The sequence below is a fragment of the Oppia nitens genome, unplaced genomic scaffold, assembly GCF_028296485.1.
Source record: "Oppia nitens isolate AA-2021 unplaced genomic scaffold, nextdenovo-longstitch-racon4-pilon3 scaffold1_pilon_pilon_pilon, whole genome shotgun sequence".
NCBI lineage: Eukaryota > Metazoa > Arthropoda > Arachnida > Sarcoptiformes > Oppiidae > Oppia > Oppia nitens.
This window is the reverse complement of record NW_026533199.1, coordinates 5,389,600-5,406,633: the sequence shown is the minus strand read 5'-3', so window position 1 is coordinate 5,406,633 and position 17,034 is coordinate 5,389,600. Positions and strand designations below refer to the sequence as shown.

Here is a 17,034-nt window from a genome sequence, read left to right as displayed (position 1 = left end):
TTTGTTATTATTCTTCAAAAACTTTTTACTAAACTTTTACTCAAAAATTGTTTTATCACTAAAATCAACATAATTTATATACTTTGTCTACTTATTGTATCGAAATTATTAGATTTAATTCAAGCAAATAAACACAAAATGATTATAATATTTTTAAATTAAAGACACAACTTTACAAAATTAATAATAATATAGTAAAAAAAATTAAATTGATTAAAGTCGATACAATATTTTTTAATTGTAATTATTAATACTGTATTTAAAATATTTAACTAAAAATCATTTAATGTATTTCTTAAATACATTACTTTTATAGTTATTTATATTTTAGTTTAAATAAATTATTGCAATATTTTCAACAATATATTGACAAAAGTCATATAAAGTATTTATTTGGTTTAGCAGATAACTTATCATTAATAAAAATATAATAAAATATAGTATTTACAAAACTATAAAATTCATTGACAATATATTGTGAAAATAATTATAATTTTCAAAAAAAAACTTTACCTAATTTTTTTCTATTGAAATAAATGCTAATATAATAGTAAATTTATTACAACAATAACTTAAAATAAAATAGTTTTTACCTGACTTTTATATTAAGAAAAAATAAATAAATTTTTATTTATAAATATTTTCTAAATGTTATTCAGATTAATTAACTATTATTTTAGGTCCGATTGTTTGACAAAATCTTCAAACAAAATAAAATAATGTATAATTATATTATAACTTTTTAGGCGTCATTAAAAATTTCTTAATAATCTCTACAATATTGTATACCTATGGTAACGATATGTCACGTCATTAGACTGTAATTATTTCAACATTATTACATTTGATAACATAAAAAATCAAAAATATAATTATTATGTTATTTATAAAAAAATAATAATAACTTATTACTAATAAATTTATTAATGTCTACTTATTATATACAGTATAATAACAATCCATTACATGATCTACAGTAAGTAAAGATGACTGATTATAATTCATTAATTTGTCAAATATGTGGCGATAAATCCAATGGTTAGTATAAATATTGTATGAATATTAACAAAATTACATTTAATATAAAAATACAAATTAGGTTATCATTTTGGAGCCATTAGTTGTGATTCTTGTAAATCATTTTTTAAACGCAACTTTTCTAAATATAAGGTATTTATATTTATTATGTAATATTAATACTTTATATGTAAAATTAGGAACATGTATGCATACAGTAGTACCAGTATAATAAAAACTTATTATTAACTTATTATTATTATTAAAAACTTTAGGATAAATACAAGTGTTATTTGGGTGGTAAATGTGTGGTTGAAATCAAAACCCGAACCAATTGTAAGAAATGTCGTTTAGATAAGTGTTTGGCCGCCGGTATGTCAACGGTATGTGTTTTATGTTATACTTTAATAAAAACAATTAATATTTATTTTATTTCTATAAATTAGATTCACTTCAATAGTGATGAGCAAAACAAACTCCGAAGAACTTTATTAAAATCACGTCAAAAGTCTAAACGATTGCCACAAGACTTGACAAATGATAAAACTTTAGACTTCAATGAATCCAAATTAGTTGACTTTGAAAATCAATTATATAATAGTTTAATGGACTCGAAAATTGATGACAACTTATTATTAATAGAGTCAACTAAACAACAATTGAATCAAATAAATGTTAATAATATGTCTAATAACCAGATATTCACACCAAACATATCACAACAATTATCAAAAGATTGTCTACAAGTTATTAATGTCTCAAATGATGTCATTGATTATGATTTTATAGATTCAATGACTGATTTTTCAACCAATTCATTATCACTTTCATCTACTGATGATATCACACAAAATCATACAATTGACGAACAAATGGATTCAATTGATATTTCAGATCAAAACAATAACGAAGGAATAATAATGTCAATTATGAGACCTATTACTGAATGTGTCCAACAATTTACAGAATTAGAGTCCAATAAATTAACTGAACTTTTGGATGCCATGAAATTAAATCAACGACAGATATCTACTATTGAAAAGGGATGTATTATTGATAATTTACAACAAGCTTTGCTTATAGTATTGGAAAGACATAACGATAATATCAATCATACCGTCCAAATGTCTAAATATTTGTCAGCTTTTAATACACTTTGTCTGAGCGATCAAATTGTTTTATTAAAGTACTCGTCCATTGAAATTGAAGTTCTCAGAAATATATTGTGTTTTAACTTTGAAAAAGAGTATTGGATTTTCAATAAAGTTAGTATTCATTAATACATTAAGTTATTATAATAGTTATACAATGTATATATATGTTAATTTATATACGATATTTACTATATACACGCATAAGTTAATATAACATACAAATAATTATATAATTAAATATGACCAGGGTGATATTCCCTATTGCATAACACTTAATGCATTTCAAAGAACCGACAGTAATCCTGAAATACCTGTAAACGTACGGCCCATCAATGATCACAAGGTTTTCCTACAAAACATGGGTCTCGACTGGGATTGTGATCCACTAATTATTGATTTGGTAGGTATTTCTAAATTTACAAATAATTATATTAATTATTTAATTAATCTAACTATTTCTATATTAACTATAGTTGACAGCAATTATACTGTTTGATCCAAACCGACCTAAACTAAAATTTAGACAAGTGGTGAAGTGAGTTTTAAAAAAAAATTATATAATCAAATTTTTAATAAATGAAATTTTTATTAGATTTCATCAAAACACTTACATTCATCTATTATCCAAATATTTACAAATCAAGTATCGGTCAGAGTTTTTGTCGCAAATAAAACTGTCGCGACTTTTAAATCATTTAAAACAATTGTATAATATTAATGAAAAAGTTGAAGCCTTTTATAAAAGCAAATATAAGGTTCAATATTTTCCTCCACTTATTTGTGAAGTACTTGATAGAGATTAATACTGTATTTATTTTACAAATTTACTTAAATAACTCATATATATATATTTATTTAATTACAAATCATCATTTAAACATATACGGTCATTTATTTTAAATTTTCATTAAATTATAAATAAATTTATAAATTTTAATTATATTTTATTGTGATATATTGTGATATATTATGTAATTATTGAATAACAATATTAATATCGGCACAAAACACTTGAGTAGCGCCCGAATCACAGATCAATTTCCAACGGGTCAGTCGTTCGCCCTTTTCATAGATAATAAATTAATTATCTGATCGTTTATTTTTAACAATAAATGACAACTTACTGCTGGAAGTGCTGAATCAACAGTAGTTTTGTAGTTCAATGTATTGTCTTCATTGGTTTTTAATGGACAGTTCAAAAAGCCAGGACAGGCCGCTTCTTCACTTATTGGATACCAATCACCTAATTGTGCCTTCATTTCAAGCCTACAGAAGTCAGCATTGGTTTCTATAAAAAATAAAAGTTAATTATTAATTGAAATTTAACTAAATTTATTAAATGTATACGTGTTGTGAAATCTGCCCGAACCGAGACCTGAGTGCTTCGTTTGAAAGCACAGGGCTCTGAACTACACGGTATTACTTCTATTGATTTGACATTATTTGCATTATCTGTTTTTTATAAAAATTAAATTATCATTTATTTATTATATATTGAAAATTTATTACCACAAGGTTTGTAGGATTTGTCGGTTAATTGGAGACAATATATTTGTGATATAATTGCAACCAATAGAATCAATAATTTCAATATAATCATTACTTTATAATTAACTATACAAAATTAAACAATTATTAGCAATTATGTATATTAGCATACACACAATTAAATTGAGTTAAATTGTTGTTAAAAAGTATTTTATATATTATATTTGTACTGTATTACTATATTAAAAATATCTGGCAAAATTTATAGTAAATTAGGATAAAAAAATTTATTGCTTTTATATCAGGTATTATATTTTTATTGTTATTATATAAATGCATTATTTTAATTATCGGTATTTTATGATTATTTGTTATTTGATAACTAATTTGAAGTTTTTGTTATTAATATCCTTAACAAATAATATTGAAAGATTTTATAATAAGTATTAATTTTATTAATTCAAAAATAATTAATTTAAAATAATTAATTTACATAAATATTATATAAATTTTTAAAATAGTTAAAAGTATTAATTTAAATACACATATAAAATATTATTCACTGTTACTAAATATAATAATAGAAATTGAAAAAATAGAATAATCTATAATAAAAATCTATTCATTTTTTAATATTCTGTGGTAATAAACATTTGATAAAATTATTTTATAATTGTTTTTTTTTGCTTTTAGTTTTTACTACTTTAATTCAATTTTATCTACAATATATAGCATATTTAAAACTATTTCATAGTATAATTGAAAATTTATATTCTATTTATTTTATAATATTTTAAAGTATAATACAACGAATTCACTAAATCAATCAAAATAACACAATTTTAATATTATATAAAAATTTAAAATCACTAAAATTACATCATTAAATAAATGATTGACATTTATCAGGAATGTCCAATCTCTACTACACGTGTAATATATTGGTAATACATATTATATTTATATAATAATTATACTAATTAAAAAATCTATTTATAAAAACTAAATATCATATATTTAAGTTATAAAATACTGTATTATAATATATGATACAAAAAATAATAAAAATTATAAAATGCATTACATATTGAATAGTTTCAAATTTAGAAATTTAAAAAATACTGTAATAAAAAAATAATATGTTAAAGAATATACTGTAAAGTACTATAACTATTAAGGTATAAAAAGATTTAAATCTAATTTTATTACAAAATAAGTTCACTCTATTAATTTAATAATTTTCATTTATTACATTAATTATTAATACATTAATTACTTATTAATAAAATGATAAATAATTTTTATGTTTGTTGTCATTAATGTTTTTGTGGTTCTGTATTCGTGGGTTTTTTATGTAAATATGATTTACGGCATACAAGAGCTGTATATTAATAAGTTTACGAATCGGTTTTCAGACTCACATTTGAAGTAACGTTTGAGCTCTAAATAGCTCTAAATAGCCATAAATAGCCATAAATTAAATAAATTGTTGTGTGTAGTATTGTTTAGTTCCAGAGGAATGTCTACTCAGACAATAAATGCCTAAATAGACCGGTCGGTACTTAGCGTGGGTCGGTATGAGACCTGTACTTCCCGTCTAATCGATACTAAACACTAGTAGATATGAGTCGTTATGAGGTACTAAGACACTAACTGCCTGTTTGACTGTTGGTACTGTATTTATACTGTACAGTCAAACAGGTAGTAGTTTTGAAAGGAAAGGCATTGATTGGTTAGTTTGAATGTATAGACGGTTTGATATGATAGTTGGTAATTGACCGGTCATTGTGGTGCCAGTGAATGGTAACAATGACTGGTATTTCCAGGAATATGTAGATAAGGAACTGTAAGTGACTAAAAATAGAGTATAAATGTACTAAAAATAGATATAGTAGTTCAATACAATGCAAATAAAATGATAAAATTAATGGTAAAAATATAGTCATATTTTAATCCTCAACAAAATAAATGTATATAAGTTATAAGTTTGCTGTTGATATCTACAGTATATAAAATATGATTAAATAATATTTATAAATAATATGTAACAATAATTTTATTACTGGACACTATACTTAGTGTATAATAATATCTTAATATCTGACTCGCGACTCGATTTTTTTTAATATCTTGTAAACCATATTTTAAATATAAAAATAGTAAAACTATAGACAATTTTATATTTAATAATTATATATTAAATATTTATAATATTTTCTTGTAAATATACAGGTTTAATTAAAAATATACATGGTCAATCTAATCGTGTTATTATTATACTGATGTTAAATGTAATTTTTTATAATTTAATATAATGTACAATTCACTAAAATTGTATATAATTTACAATATATTGTAATCTACAAAAGTATACAAAACTATTGATTTTATCAATTTATAAAACATTTGAAAATTAACATAACTTTATTAACATAACTCTATTAACATAACTGTAAATGTTATGACAAAACCTAAAAACGTAAATAAAAAGTTAATATCAATAGAAAACACATTAAATGCCGTATATTTGCTGTTTTTGTACAAAGTATTGAGATTTTGTATTAAATTGTTTCTAATAGATATTTCATGGGTTGTCATCATTGTATAAGATTTGTTAATTGATTTCAAAAAATCAATAACTGATGGCCTATTAGTTTGAAAGTAGTTTATTGTTAATATATACATAAAATTTATAATTAAAATTAATAAATATTCGCTTAGTCCAATATAGATATCACTATTGACGTATATTTCATTTTGTTTTTTATTTATGATAATATGTGTTAATCTGAGACAAGTGGTTGAAAATAGTTCACAAAACCATAGGAAAGGAAAGACACCAAAAATCTTATTAACAGTTTCTTTAAATTCACAGATTTTCAGCAATTTTTTATGCAATTCATCATAATTTGATTTGTTTTGTAAAGCAAATTGTAATAATTGTTTTTCAATTAGATAAATGCTAAATGAAATATAAATTAATAGTAAAGGTATGGCAAAAATCCAACCAAATATTGTCAAAATCCAAACATTTTCGGTAATATAACGCTTTAAACTAATGTTGAAAATTACAAATGAAATTATTGTATTAATAAACAAATGCATTGAAACAAATAAACACCAAATAAATGTAATAATTTTCAGACATTTATTTGCAATTTTTAAATCACTTTCTTTTAATTGTTGTGTAATATGAGTAATAATATTTATAATTTTAATTTGTCTAATTTCGAAATATATTAGACTTAATATTATAATTATAAGTTTTATTATAACTGATATTGCAAATAAAAACAGTTTTAAATTATCTATTTTTATTAAAATTTGAACACACCATTGACTTTCATATATTAAAAATGCATAAAATATCAATTTAAATAAATACTGAAAACATTTTTTAGGATAAAAATTATCTTTATTATTGATTGGAAATAAATCATAACCTTTGGTAAGAAATACATAATAAAAAGGATACATAATTGAAGTCATATTTAAAAATAAAATTTTACACCCAATCTACATATTAACACCTTTAATAAAATTACTAAATTTGTAATATTTAAGTATAAGTTGTTATTCTGATGCAATTCAAGATATTGATTGTGTTATAGTTAAAGCAAATAAATTTTCTTAATTGAAAATGTATTGATTTTAAATCACTTAAGTTAACTTTGGTTATAATTTTTTAATATAGTGTAATAAATAAAATCTAAATAGTTTACTTATTAAATTATACTTATTTTTTTCTAACAAATTTTTATTAAATAATGTAAACAATGTTATTTTTGACTAAATTGCTAATATAATAAAACACTTTTACATAACATACTAATTTAATACAAATAAAGTTAAGTTAAAATTTTATTTTATTCGTTTGTTTGTATTTTTATGTTAATTTTATAATGAAATATATTAACAAATAAATTGTGTTTACTATAGACTATAATGATAATACAAAAATATTACTTTATGAAAATCAATATTATTGTTCAAACTAAATAAAGTTGAAGAAATATAAAATAATATTCATGTAATCATAATTGGTAATTACAATTATTTGTTATTGACTTTAAGCCATACATTTCACTTAATAGTGGGCTAATGTCAAGGGTGGGCACCTCCTCGAGTAGGTATCTCAGGTGTGTGTGATGTGTTCGGTGAGCATATATCACACCATTCATTAATCGTATAAATTTAGTTTTTGCCATACATTCAGATCCGCCATATTTTACTTGAAGATACCGTTGTAGTAAATACATGTAAATCAATTGATGAAGTCTTTAAAAAATTATTATTATTTAAATTTTTCACTAGTTATATAAATAATGATATTACTGCTATTATTACCTAATTGCTTCTCTATGTTTAAGATCAGGCAGTGTTGGTTCAAACAATGCAATTGCCGAAAGCTTATCCATCAAAAATAATAAAATAATTATTTAAAATTAAAAAATTGGATTGAAATAAAAATTACCAATTCAAGTATAATTTCATCATTATCATACTCTTTAGACAATTCATGCAAAAATCGTTGTAATGGAAAATATAAATCATTTTTTGATTGTTTCAGTATCTTTAAGTCCATTAGTGCTGAATTGTTAGTGTCCTGAGATTATATTAATTAATATAAGTACTAAACTAATCAATAGTTTTTATATTTACCACAGGTATACTCCAGTGATCATTGTTACCATCATAACAGGCCACGGCATGCATGACCACTACTTTAACAGTGCCATATTTGAACAAGGTGATTTTATCACTTTCACACATACCTTTAAAAGCATTTAATTTTTTATAGACTTTTACAACATTTCTAAACTCTTCATCACATTTTTGCACCAAAATTAGTGCCGCATTTGTAAAGTCTGACACAACAGCAGTAGGGCTGGCCTGAGGTTTTCGTAACTCATTTGTAATATCAATTAATTCACTAAATCTAAAGCTTTCCGTTTCATTGAATGAGTTTGTATTAAACGGTCGAGCGATGGGAATGACAGCCATTTCTAATTCAAGAGTCTTCCGATACACTTCCTGTGAGATGTCATTCAAATCATTAATACTGTCATTTGAAAGACTGCTTTCAATTTCTCTAATCTGTGAATTGATTTTCTCATCACTTAAACTATGTTTGTCTAACAAATCAAATATGAAATCTATTTCAGTCGATTCAGATGATAATAATCCATCACTTATAATATCATTTGATAATTTCATTGTTGACGATGTATTAGATATCGATTTGGTCATTGATTCAATAATTTTATCATTTTTGTTATCACTATTAACAAGTTTTTGTTTATTTTTCAAAATTTTTTGTTTCCTCAACTCTTTTTCATTTTCATTTAATATCCATTCCTAACTCATAAATAAATTTAAAATAATTAATTATTATTAAATATAATTATTATTAAATATAATTATAATTAAATATAATTATAATTAATTATTATTATAATTAATTACAAATATTTTAAATACTTTTTTCATTCCGATTGCAAAACACTTTCTAAGTCTACATTTGCGACAAACAGTTCTCATCTCAACATTGATCTCACATTTCTCTCCATAATAACACTTCATTTTCTGTGTAAACATTTAATTAATATATTATTTATTTTGATTGTAATTATAATAATAATGATAATAAAGTTAATTACATCAATATTAGAGGCATTTCTTCTGAAAAACGCTTTACACGACTCACAAGAAATGGCACAAAAATTTTTGCCTATTATTTAACAAATATAGAGTCAAATATTATTTTATGTTTTAATTAATTAAATAGTTTTTTAAAAGTTTATACCCAAAGCTTTGTCACCGCAAACTCTACATAATTTAGGTGTTTCATCGCACATATTATTATTATTATTATTATTATTTTATCAAATGTATTAAAATTGTAAAATAATATATTATTTCAGTTAATTTGCCATTTAATAAACATATGATAACTATATATAAATTTATAATTATAAACAAATTATTTAATATAATAAACTATTTGTAATAAAAGTGGAATATTTATTTATATTTAGAAACACAAACTTATTAAATAATATTTTATTTATATTTAAGAAATAATAATAATAATAATAATAATAATACTAGTCGTCATCAAAATATATAACAACCAATAAATTCAATTCATATAATTTTGAGGAAAGATTTAAATCCAACCAAAACCTGACTTTTTTAGTTCATTTGATTGTAAATTCATTTATTGGTATTTCAAGGCTAACAACAACAACGACGATGTGGTTTAATAATAGTTTATATAATATATGTATAATTAGTTACATTTGATTAGATAAATGACTAACATTTATGAGGGACGTTCAATAGCTATCATATTATTAGTTAGAGTGTAATACTAATGAAAAAATAATTGCATTAAATTTGAAGTAATGTTCGGATTTTTAAAAAACAATTACATATTTAACTAGTTTAACAATAAGATAATTTATTGTTACCATTAAACGCGGAAATTACAAATTTTATTTTGAATATAACAATTTATATTTAACTAAATTATAAAATACTGTATCGTAATATATGATAAAACAATTAATAAAAATTATAAAATGAATAACATATTGAATAGTATAAGAAATTAAAAATTTAAGAAATACAGTAATTAACAAAACTTAACAATTTTCAAAAAGAGATATTTTTCTACATCTTAAAAGCAAATTGTTTGGTAAACTTATTGAGTGATTGATACAAAAATCTTTAAAATCTTTTTTGATATTTTCATTAAATATACATCGAAATGATTGATTTGGTTTTTTTCGGGCCACTCTCAGACACGACAATATCGATTTGATTGTCAGGCACTCACAAAACGAGACATTAATTTTAGACAATTGTGGGCAGTCTTTGATTAGATTACTAAATGTTTTGTCGTTGAGCTCAGGTTGAGTGGCAATCTTAAGACATGACAAATGTTTCAGTGATCTAATATTTAACAGAAACTTTAGGTTCATATCGTTGTCGAAGTTGACTAAAACTAATCCAAGTTTGCAAAGTGTTGGCAAAAATCTGACAATTGCTTCGATGGTATTAGTCTTCACTCTTGTGGACTCTAAATGAAATGATATCAGTTTTTTGCAACCCTTTAGATGACTTATCTCTTCAAATCCAACAATATTACAACCGTCATAATTATCAATAAAAAGTTTCAAATTTTCTAAATTTTTCAATTGTGAAATCCATTTAAAATAATTATTGATTTCATTTTGATTCAAACTACAGAAGATACTGACAGTAATTGATTGAAGTGATTGAAAATTATTTGCGATAAGATTCATATGAGTGTATGAAAACAAATCAAATATTTTAAGTTTTGTTAAATGTTGAGGTTTTTTATCGGCCAATAGTTGTATTGCAGTTTCATTGAATAGTATACCACTTGTATTAATAAACTCTATTTTAGGGTTTATATACTGAAAAGCTGTTCCACTATATGTTTCCACTTCTTGTTCATAATAACTGTCAGACAAAAATGTCTTCAATATAAATGTATTGAGTTTTTGTAAGTTTGCAAACAAGATATCGATGGCATCTTCAGTCATCAGCAAATGAAATGAATCCAATTGAAAGACTTGTAAATCGGGAAACTTTCGGCACATAAGACTAATTTCGCCGTCAGTGACAACCATTTGATTGTGACAGTGACTGTTAATTATTGACAATTGTCTTAAATTACTGTTACAGTTGACGGACACCGTTTCAATAATATAATCGGACGTATGTTTTCCAACCAAACATATATAAAGAGCTTTGAGTCCAATAAATTTTTTCATAATATTGCCGATCATATTATGAAATTTTGTACTAAAAATTGATTCATTAACTAAAATATTCAAACTTATGACACAACATTTGCGTGACATATGATTTAATGCATACGGTTTGCAATTATAATAACTTTTGATACGATATGGACACTCATAATCTTCAATCAGTAGAGTAGACTTTATAGCAAATACAGAGTCGACGATTTCATACCAATGCCGGCAAACTAATTGAGCCCTTAATTGTGATCTGAAGTCCAACTTATCTAATATAACGCTCAATACTTCATTTGGTAAGTCATTGATTGTCACACTTTGATTGTCCATATTTTTAGTCGATTCTACTTTGCATAGTCTCAACAAACTTTTAGAAGATAAATATGATATTAATTTAATTGAAAACATTAACATTAACACTAACATTGCTTATATTCAGTCAGTGAAGTAATGATATAAAGTATTAAAATATTATTAGTCGTATTGATTGATGTATCAATAGTTTATTTACCATTTATTAACTAATTTATATTTCAAAAAATATTAATTCTCAACTTATAATAAAATATATCTAAGTTTACTAAAAAACATTTAGAGATATAAGTTCTAATTTTTGGACAATTCCTTAACATTGAGATACTTTAAAAATTAATATACATATAAGTCCAGGGTTAAGCAAGGTTTTGGATTTTAGGGGGGGGTAGACCGGGGTGAAATTTACAAAATTCTCGAAAAATCTTGGCGGGGTATTGGGTTGGGTAAGATTTTTATTGCATTTTTAAACGGCAATTTTTTCAAAAATCCAAAATCAAGGGGGGAGGGTCAAGAGAAAATTCCCTAATATTCCCTTAAATTCCCGAATATTCCCATGTAAATTCGATAAAGCTCCCATAAGTTCCCGTATAAATTCCCAGGAAAATAGGTAAAATTTCCAAAAATATAAAAAAACTTAAAAATTAACAAAAACTTAAATTTTAACAAAAAATAAAATAATGTATTTAAGATTTAAAAATAGTTGATAAAAGCATTAATGATGCACTATGAGTTATTTTAATAATTTTCAACTTAAAATAATTTTTTAAATAATACTTAATGTTTATAGTTTTTAGTTATATTTTTATTTTTTAAATGTTATTTTTTTACAAATACTGACAGAATTCTAATTATTTAACTCAATGTTCGTTAAAGTTTTAGTTATATTAATTATAAAATGATAAATAATTGCTATGTTTGTTGTCATTGATGTCTTTGTGGTTCCGTATTCATGGGTTTTTTTTATCAATAATTTTATTTATGTCAATACTATTTACGGCATACAAGTGCTGTATATTATTAATAATTCTTACGAATCGGGTTTCAGACTCACACTTGAAGTTATGTTTGAGCTCTAAATAGCCATAAGTTAAATATAAGTTTGCTATTGATATCTATACAAAATAAGATTAAATAATATTTATAAATAATTTGTAGCAATAATTTTATTACTGGACACTATACTTATGTATTGATTGCTTGATTATCTTCAACTATTACAGTAGATATTTATTAATAAATTATTTAATAAAAATTATTAATACTATTATGTAATAGTTATTACATAATAGTATAATTTGCCAGTTATAATTTTAAAAGTTTTACATCAGATCTTTAATATAGTAATTATTATTATATTACTCATTATGTGCAAAATGAGACTAATGAGTCTCTAAGCCTCCCGACACATATTTTAGGACATCCAGTATTATAATTGTGGCATTTGATAGATAATTATTGTAAAAAAATTATACCATTGTCTTTCTTTATTTCGTAAACTTTTTATAAATTGAAAATTATTAATAATATATATATATATAATGACTGTCATCCAAATTAGTGATCCAATATATCTAAAATAAAGTTAGTTATTGTTAGTAAAAACATGATCATAAAGCAGAAAATTTTCATAAAAGTCAATTTATTTATTTTCGTACAACTCGTTGAATGCAATCATATTTTGTGAATACTTTTATGATATTATTTTTCAATATTTAATATATATTTTCTTAATTACTTTGTAAGACAGCAACTGGAAATGGCAAATAAAAAGTTAGGATATTTGAGTGTTTTTGTTACTTAATAATCAGTATTACTTTTAGATATAAATAATAATTTTTATTATAATAATCTTATTTTTTAATAATAGACATCAACACACATACAGTATTTTGAAACAGATTTCATGATTTATATTTCAATTATTCTGTATATATAAATAAACAAAAATATACTTTATATTTTAATAAGATTTGATACCAATGAACCTGTATGTACAGTAGTGTTAATCAAATTATATTTTGCAATCTGTAAATTATAGTATCATTAAACTTATATTAAACTTATAATAATTGTTTTTAATTGAATTCATCATATCTGTACATTTATATTTTTAAATTACTAAAATGACTTTAGTATATAATTTAGTTGTAATTAAAAGATACAAAAATAATGTATTTCTTAATATTTTAACAATATTTTATTTGTGTTTACAATATATAGAGAATTTATAATGTATACTATAATTATCACTTAACATACTTTATACATTTAAGTACCAAGGTCACATTATTTTCTGTATTTGTTATATGTTCACATTTTGCAGACATTTATTAGAATATACTCTAAAAATGTATATCATATAAAAACATTTTTAAATTATAAATAAAAATGAATTTTTGTTTACTATAGTGAAAGTTGAAAATTATTAAATTAATGGATAAATTATTAATTAACAAACAATGTGTGGTTTGTGGTGACCAGGCTTGCGGTAAATATATAAATCTATATTATTCTATAATATAATTTTTGAAATCAGATCTTATATTGATTTATATTATATATATAATTAAGGCCTAAATTACACGGTGTGGACATGTATTTCTTGTAAATCATTTTACCGACGAAATCATTTGAAACTATCGGTATATTATTTACTTTAGTATTAATATATTAGTATATTATTTTGAGATTTTTAAATTTAAGTAGATTTAAGTATGTTTTTATGTTTGTATAAATAGCTAAAAATGTATAGTCAAAAGTATTTTTATAGAATAGTCAATAAAATCATAGAATAGTTAAATAATAATTTAAATTTAATGTTAACTACTCTGTAGTTAGTTTGCAAAATTAGTACTCAAACCAATTTATGATATTTTTTTGCAAATTCAATTATCTTAGATAATAGATATTAATGAAATTTTGTTATAAAAATTAGACATTTACTTGTAATTATGGTAACAAATGTATTGTCGATATACTGACCCGAAAATATTGTAAGAAATGTCGACTTTCAAAGTGTCTGACAGTTGGTATGAGAACTGTAAGCATTATATTGAATGTTATTACTGTATATTTTATTATAATTATAATTAATATAATTATATTATTATTTTTTATTTAAATTTTTTGTAGATATATGACCGAAAAGAAATGTTCATATTATTAAAGAATGAATTAAAGAAATTGGATAATAATAGTCATATTGTCGACAAATATTGTGAAAATAATAACATAACAACTAACGAAACAATGAATTTTGATAATCAAAATTTGAAACATGATTTTAGTTATCAAAATAATTTTCAGAAAATAACAAATAATTCACTTATAACTCCATTTATAAAACCCATTTCTATCTTTAATAATAATAATTTAAATGAGATTGAGTGCCACAAATTAATTGAATTACTAAACGCATCAAATATTTTTAGAAATTATAAGCAAAAAAAATCAGTGAAAGTAAACCAAATCAAATCCATACCACAAGCTATGGCTAATAATTTTGAAGAATTAATGAAAAAATTAATTAAAATGTTCAAACAATTGGCATATTTTAAGGAGATGTCTAAACAGGATCAGTACTCTCTGGTAAAGTATGGCTCTATGGAAATGTGTGTCATTAGACAGATCATAGCATATGATATGAATTCCCAATACGTTAACTTAACTTCTGTAAGCAATTTTTATATACTTTAAATACATTACAATACATAAAATTAAATTTTTACTTTAATTATAAAATATGTATACAAAAATTAGGAAACAGGAATTACTAGTCATATAAAATTTGATTTATTAAATGAATTGTTTCCACAAATATCACAAGTTTATGGTCAGTATCTCATAGCATTCAACAGTAATTGGGATTCTGATCCAATAATTATGGATTTGGTAATAATTGTTTAATTGCATAATTTAATTATTTTTAAATAAAACATAATCATCTATTAATATATATAATAGATAACTACAATTGCTTTATTTAATCCAAACCGATCCGAAGTCAAACATCGAGATGTGGTGAAGTAATTAATTTTTAATGATATAATACAGTATAATACTCTATTACCGTATATTGACCCTGTATAAATTTTAAAAAGTAATTTATAATTATATTTAAGGTAATAGTTTATTTTCTAAAATCAATCATTATATGGTAATACGGTATACTAACTATTTTTGTAATACATTTTAAATACACTTTACTTATTATTATCTTTCAGATTACTAAATCAAATATATACACACCTATTATACCGATATTTATTAGTAAAGTGTGGATCTAAAAGTGAAGCCGAAAGTAAAGTCGCAAATTTAATGAATAGTTTTCAACAATTGAGACTTATATGTAAATTGCTCCTGGATGAATTTATGACTATTCCAAACAAGTTCAATTATGGACCACTTTTAAAATCTATATTTTTTGATAATCATATTCAATAGGTTATAATTTAAATAAATATATCTATATTATAATTAATGTTATTAATTTTTTAATTTAATATAATAGTATAGTATAAAAACTTATAAAAAATATTTATAAAATTAATATACACTAATAATAATTTTACAATTTTATATAAACCAAATATATTTTATTGAACATACATTACATTATATTTATAGTAAATTCAGTTTCATGTACACTATATTATTATTATTAAATTAGTAAAAATTTAAATAAGTATTAAAGTATACATTATATATTTATTGTTTTAAATTAACCAATATTTTATTAAATACTGTATTACAATATATAAATAGAATTTTAGTAAAAATGAAAATTATAATAAGTTATAAATTATAATAAATTATATATAAAGTACAAACAAATTAATATCATAATTTTAAATTATTTTAAATAATAAATTATCAATTAGTTTATTTGTAGGTGAATCAATTAAACAAAATAAAATTACCGGTATGCAAACTTATTATTTCAAACTTTAATATAAAGTTTTTTGTTGATATATCTGATGAAGATTTAAATTATTATTTTATTATAAATAATGCATATATCTTTAATATCTTTAATAATAAGTAATTTTGTTGTATATAAAATATACAATATGTAATTAATAATTAGATATCAATAATTCAATCAATTATGTGTGTGTGTGTTTTAAATTATATGTTAATATTAAGCATCATTCAATAGTATTAAATAATCAATATTAAGATATAATAGTTTAGATAAATTAATATTTATTATATAATAGTTTTCTAATTGTTGTTTTATTTTATTTAAATTTCAGTAATATATTAAA

The 17,034-nt window shown here is 22.1% G+C and overlaps 4 protein-coding genes across 4 annotated transcripts; 2 read left to right on the top strand and 2 right to left on the bottom strand.

Annotated features, from left to right (window-relative positions):
- Positions 1–986: 986 nt before the first annotated feature.
- Positions 987–2,667, top strand: LOC128966348 (vitamin D3 receptor-like). Its single transcript, XM_054313196.1, has 7 exons — positions 987–1,038; positions 1,100–1,170; positions 1,293–1,400; positions 1,464–1,589; positions 1,716–2,282; positions 2,419–2,575; positions 2,645–2,667. Exons 1-7 carry the CDS (start codon positions 987–989, stop codon positions 2,665–2,667), a joined length of 1,104 nt encoding a protein of 367 aa, XP_054169171.1.
- A 474-nt stretch (positions 2,668–3,141) lies between these two features.
- Positions 3,142–3,771, bottom strand: LOC128952507 (mite group 2 allergen-like Ixo r 2). Its single transcript, XM_054297913.1, has 4 exons — positions 3,681–3,771; positions 3,519–3,623; positions 3,296–3,459; positions 3,142–3,233 (listed from the first exon to the last, which is right to left on the bottom strand). The coding sequence occupies exons 1-4, from the start codon at positions 3,769–3,771 to the stop codon at positions 3,147–3,149; spliced, it is 447 nt and encodes a 148-aa protein (XP_054153888.1). The 3' UTR covers positions 3,142–3,146.
- Positions 3,772–5,392: 1,621 nt separating this feature from the next.
- Positions 5,393–9,517, bottom strand: LOC128966347 (nuclear hormone receptor HR96-like). Its single transcript, XM_054313194.1, has 8 exons — positions 9,466–9,517; positions 9,320–9,390; positions 9,141–9,245; positions 8,322–9,017; positions 8,134–8,265; positions 8,007–8,068; positions 7,740–7,937; positions 5,393–5,513 (listed from the first exon to the last, which is right to left on the bottom strand). Exons 1-8 carry the CDS (start codon positions 9,515–9,517, stop codon positions 5,393–5,395), a joined length of 1,437 nt encoding a protein of 478 aa, XP_054169169.1.
- A 4,640-nt stretch (positions 9,518–14,157) lies between these two features.
- Positions 14,158–16,210, top strand: LOC128966346 (nuclear hormone receptor HR96-like). Its single transcript, XM_054313193.1, has 8 exons — positions 14,158–14,255; positions 14,339–14,409; positions 14,703–14,807; positions 14,900–15,153; positions 15,199–15,439; positions 15,527–15,658; positions 15,731–15,792; positions 15,991–16,210. The coding sequence occupies exons 1-8, from the start codon at positions 14,201–14,203 to the stop codon at positions 16,208–16,210; spliced, it is 1,140 nt and encodes a 379-aa protein (XP_054169168.1). The 5' UTR covers positions 14,158–14,200.
- The last annotated feature ends 824 nt before the right edge of the window (positions 16,211–17,034 follow it).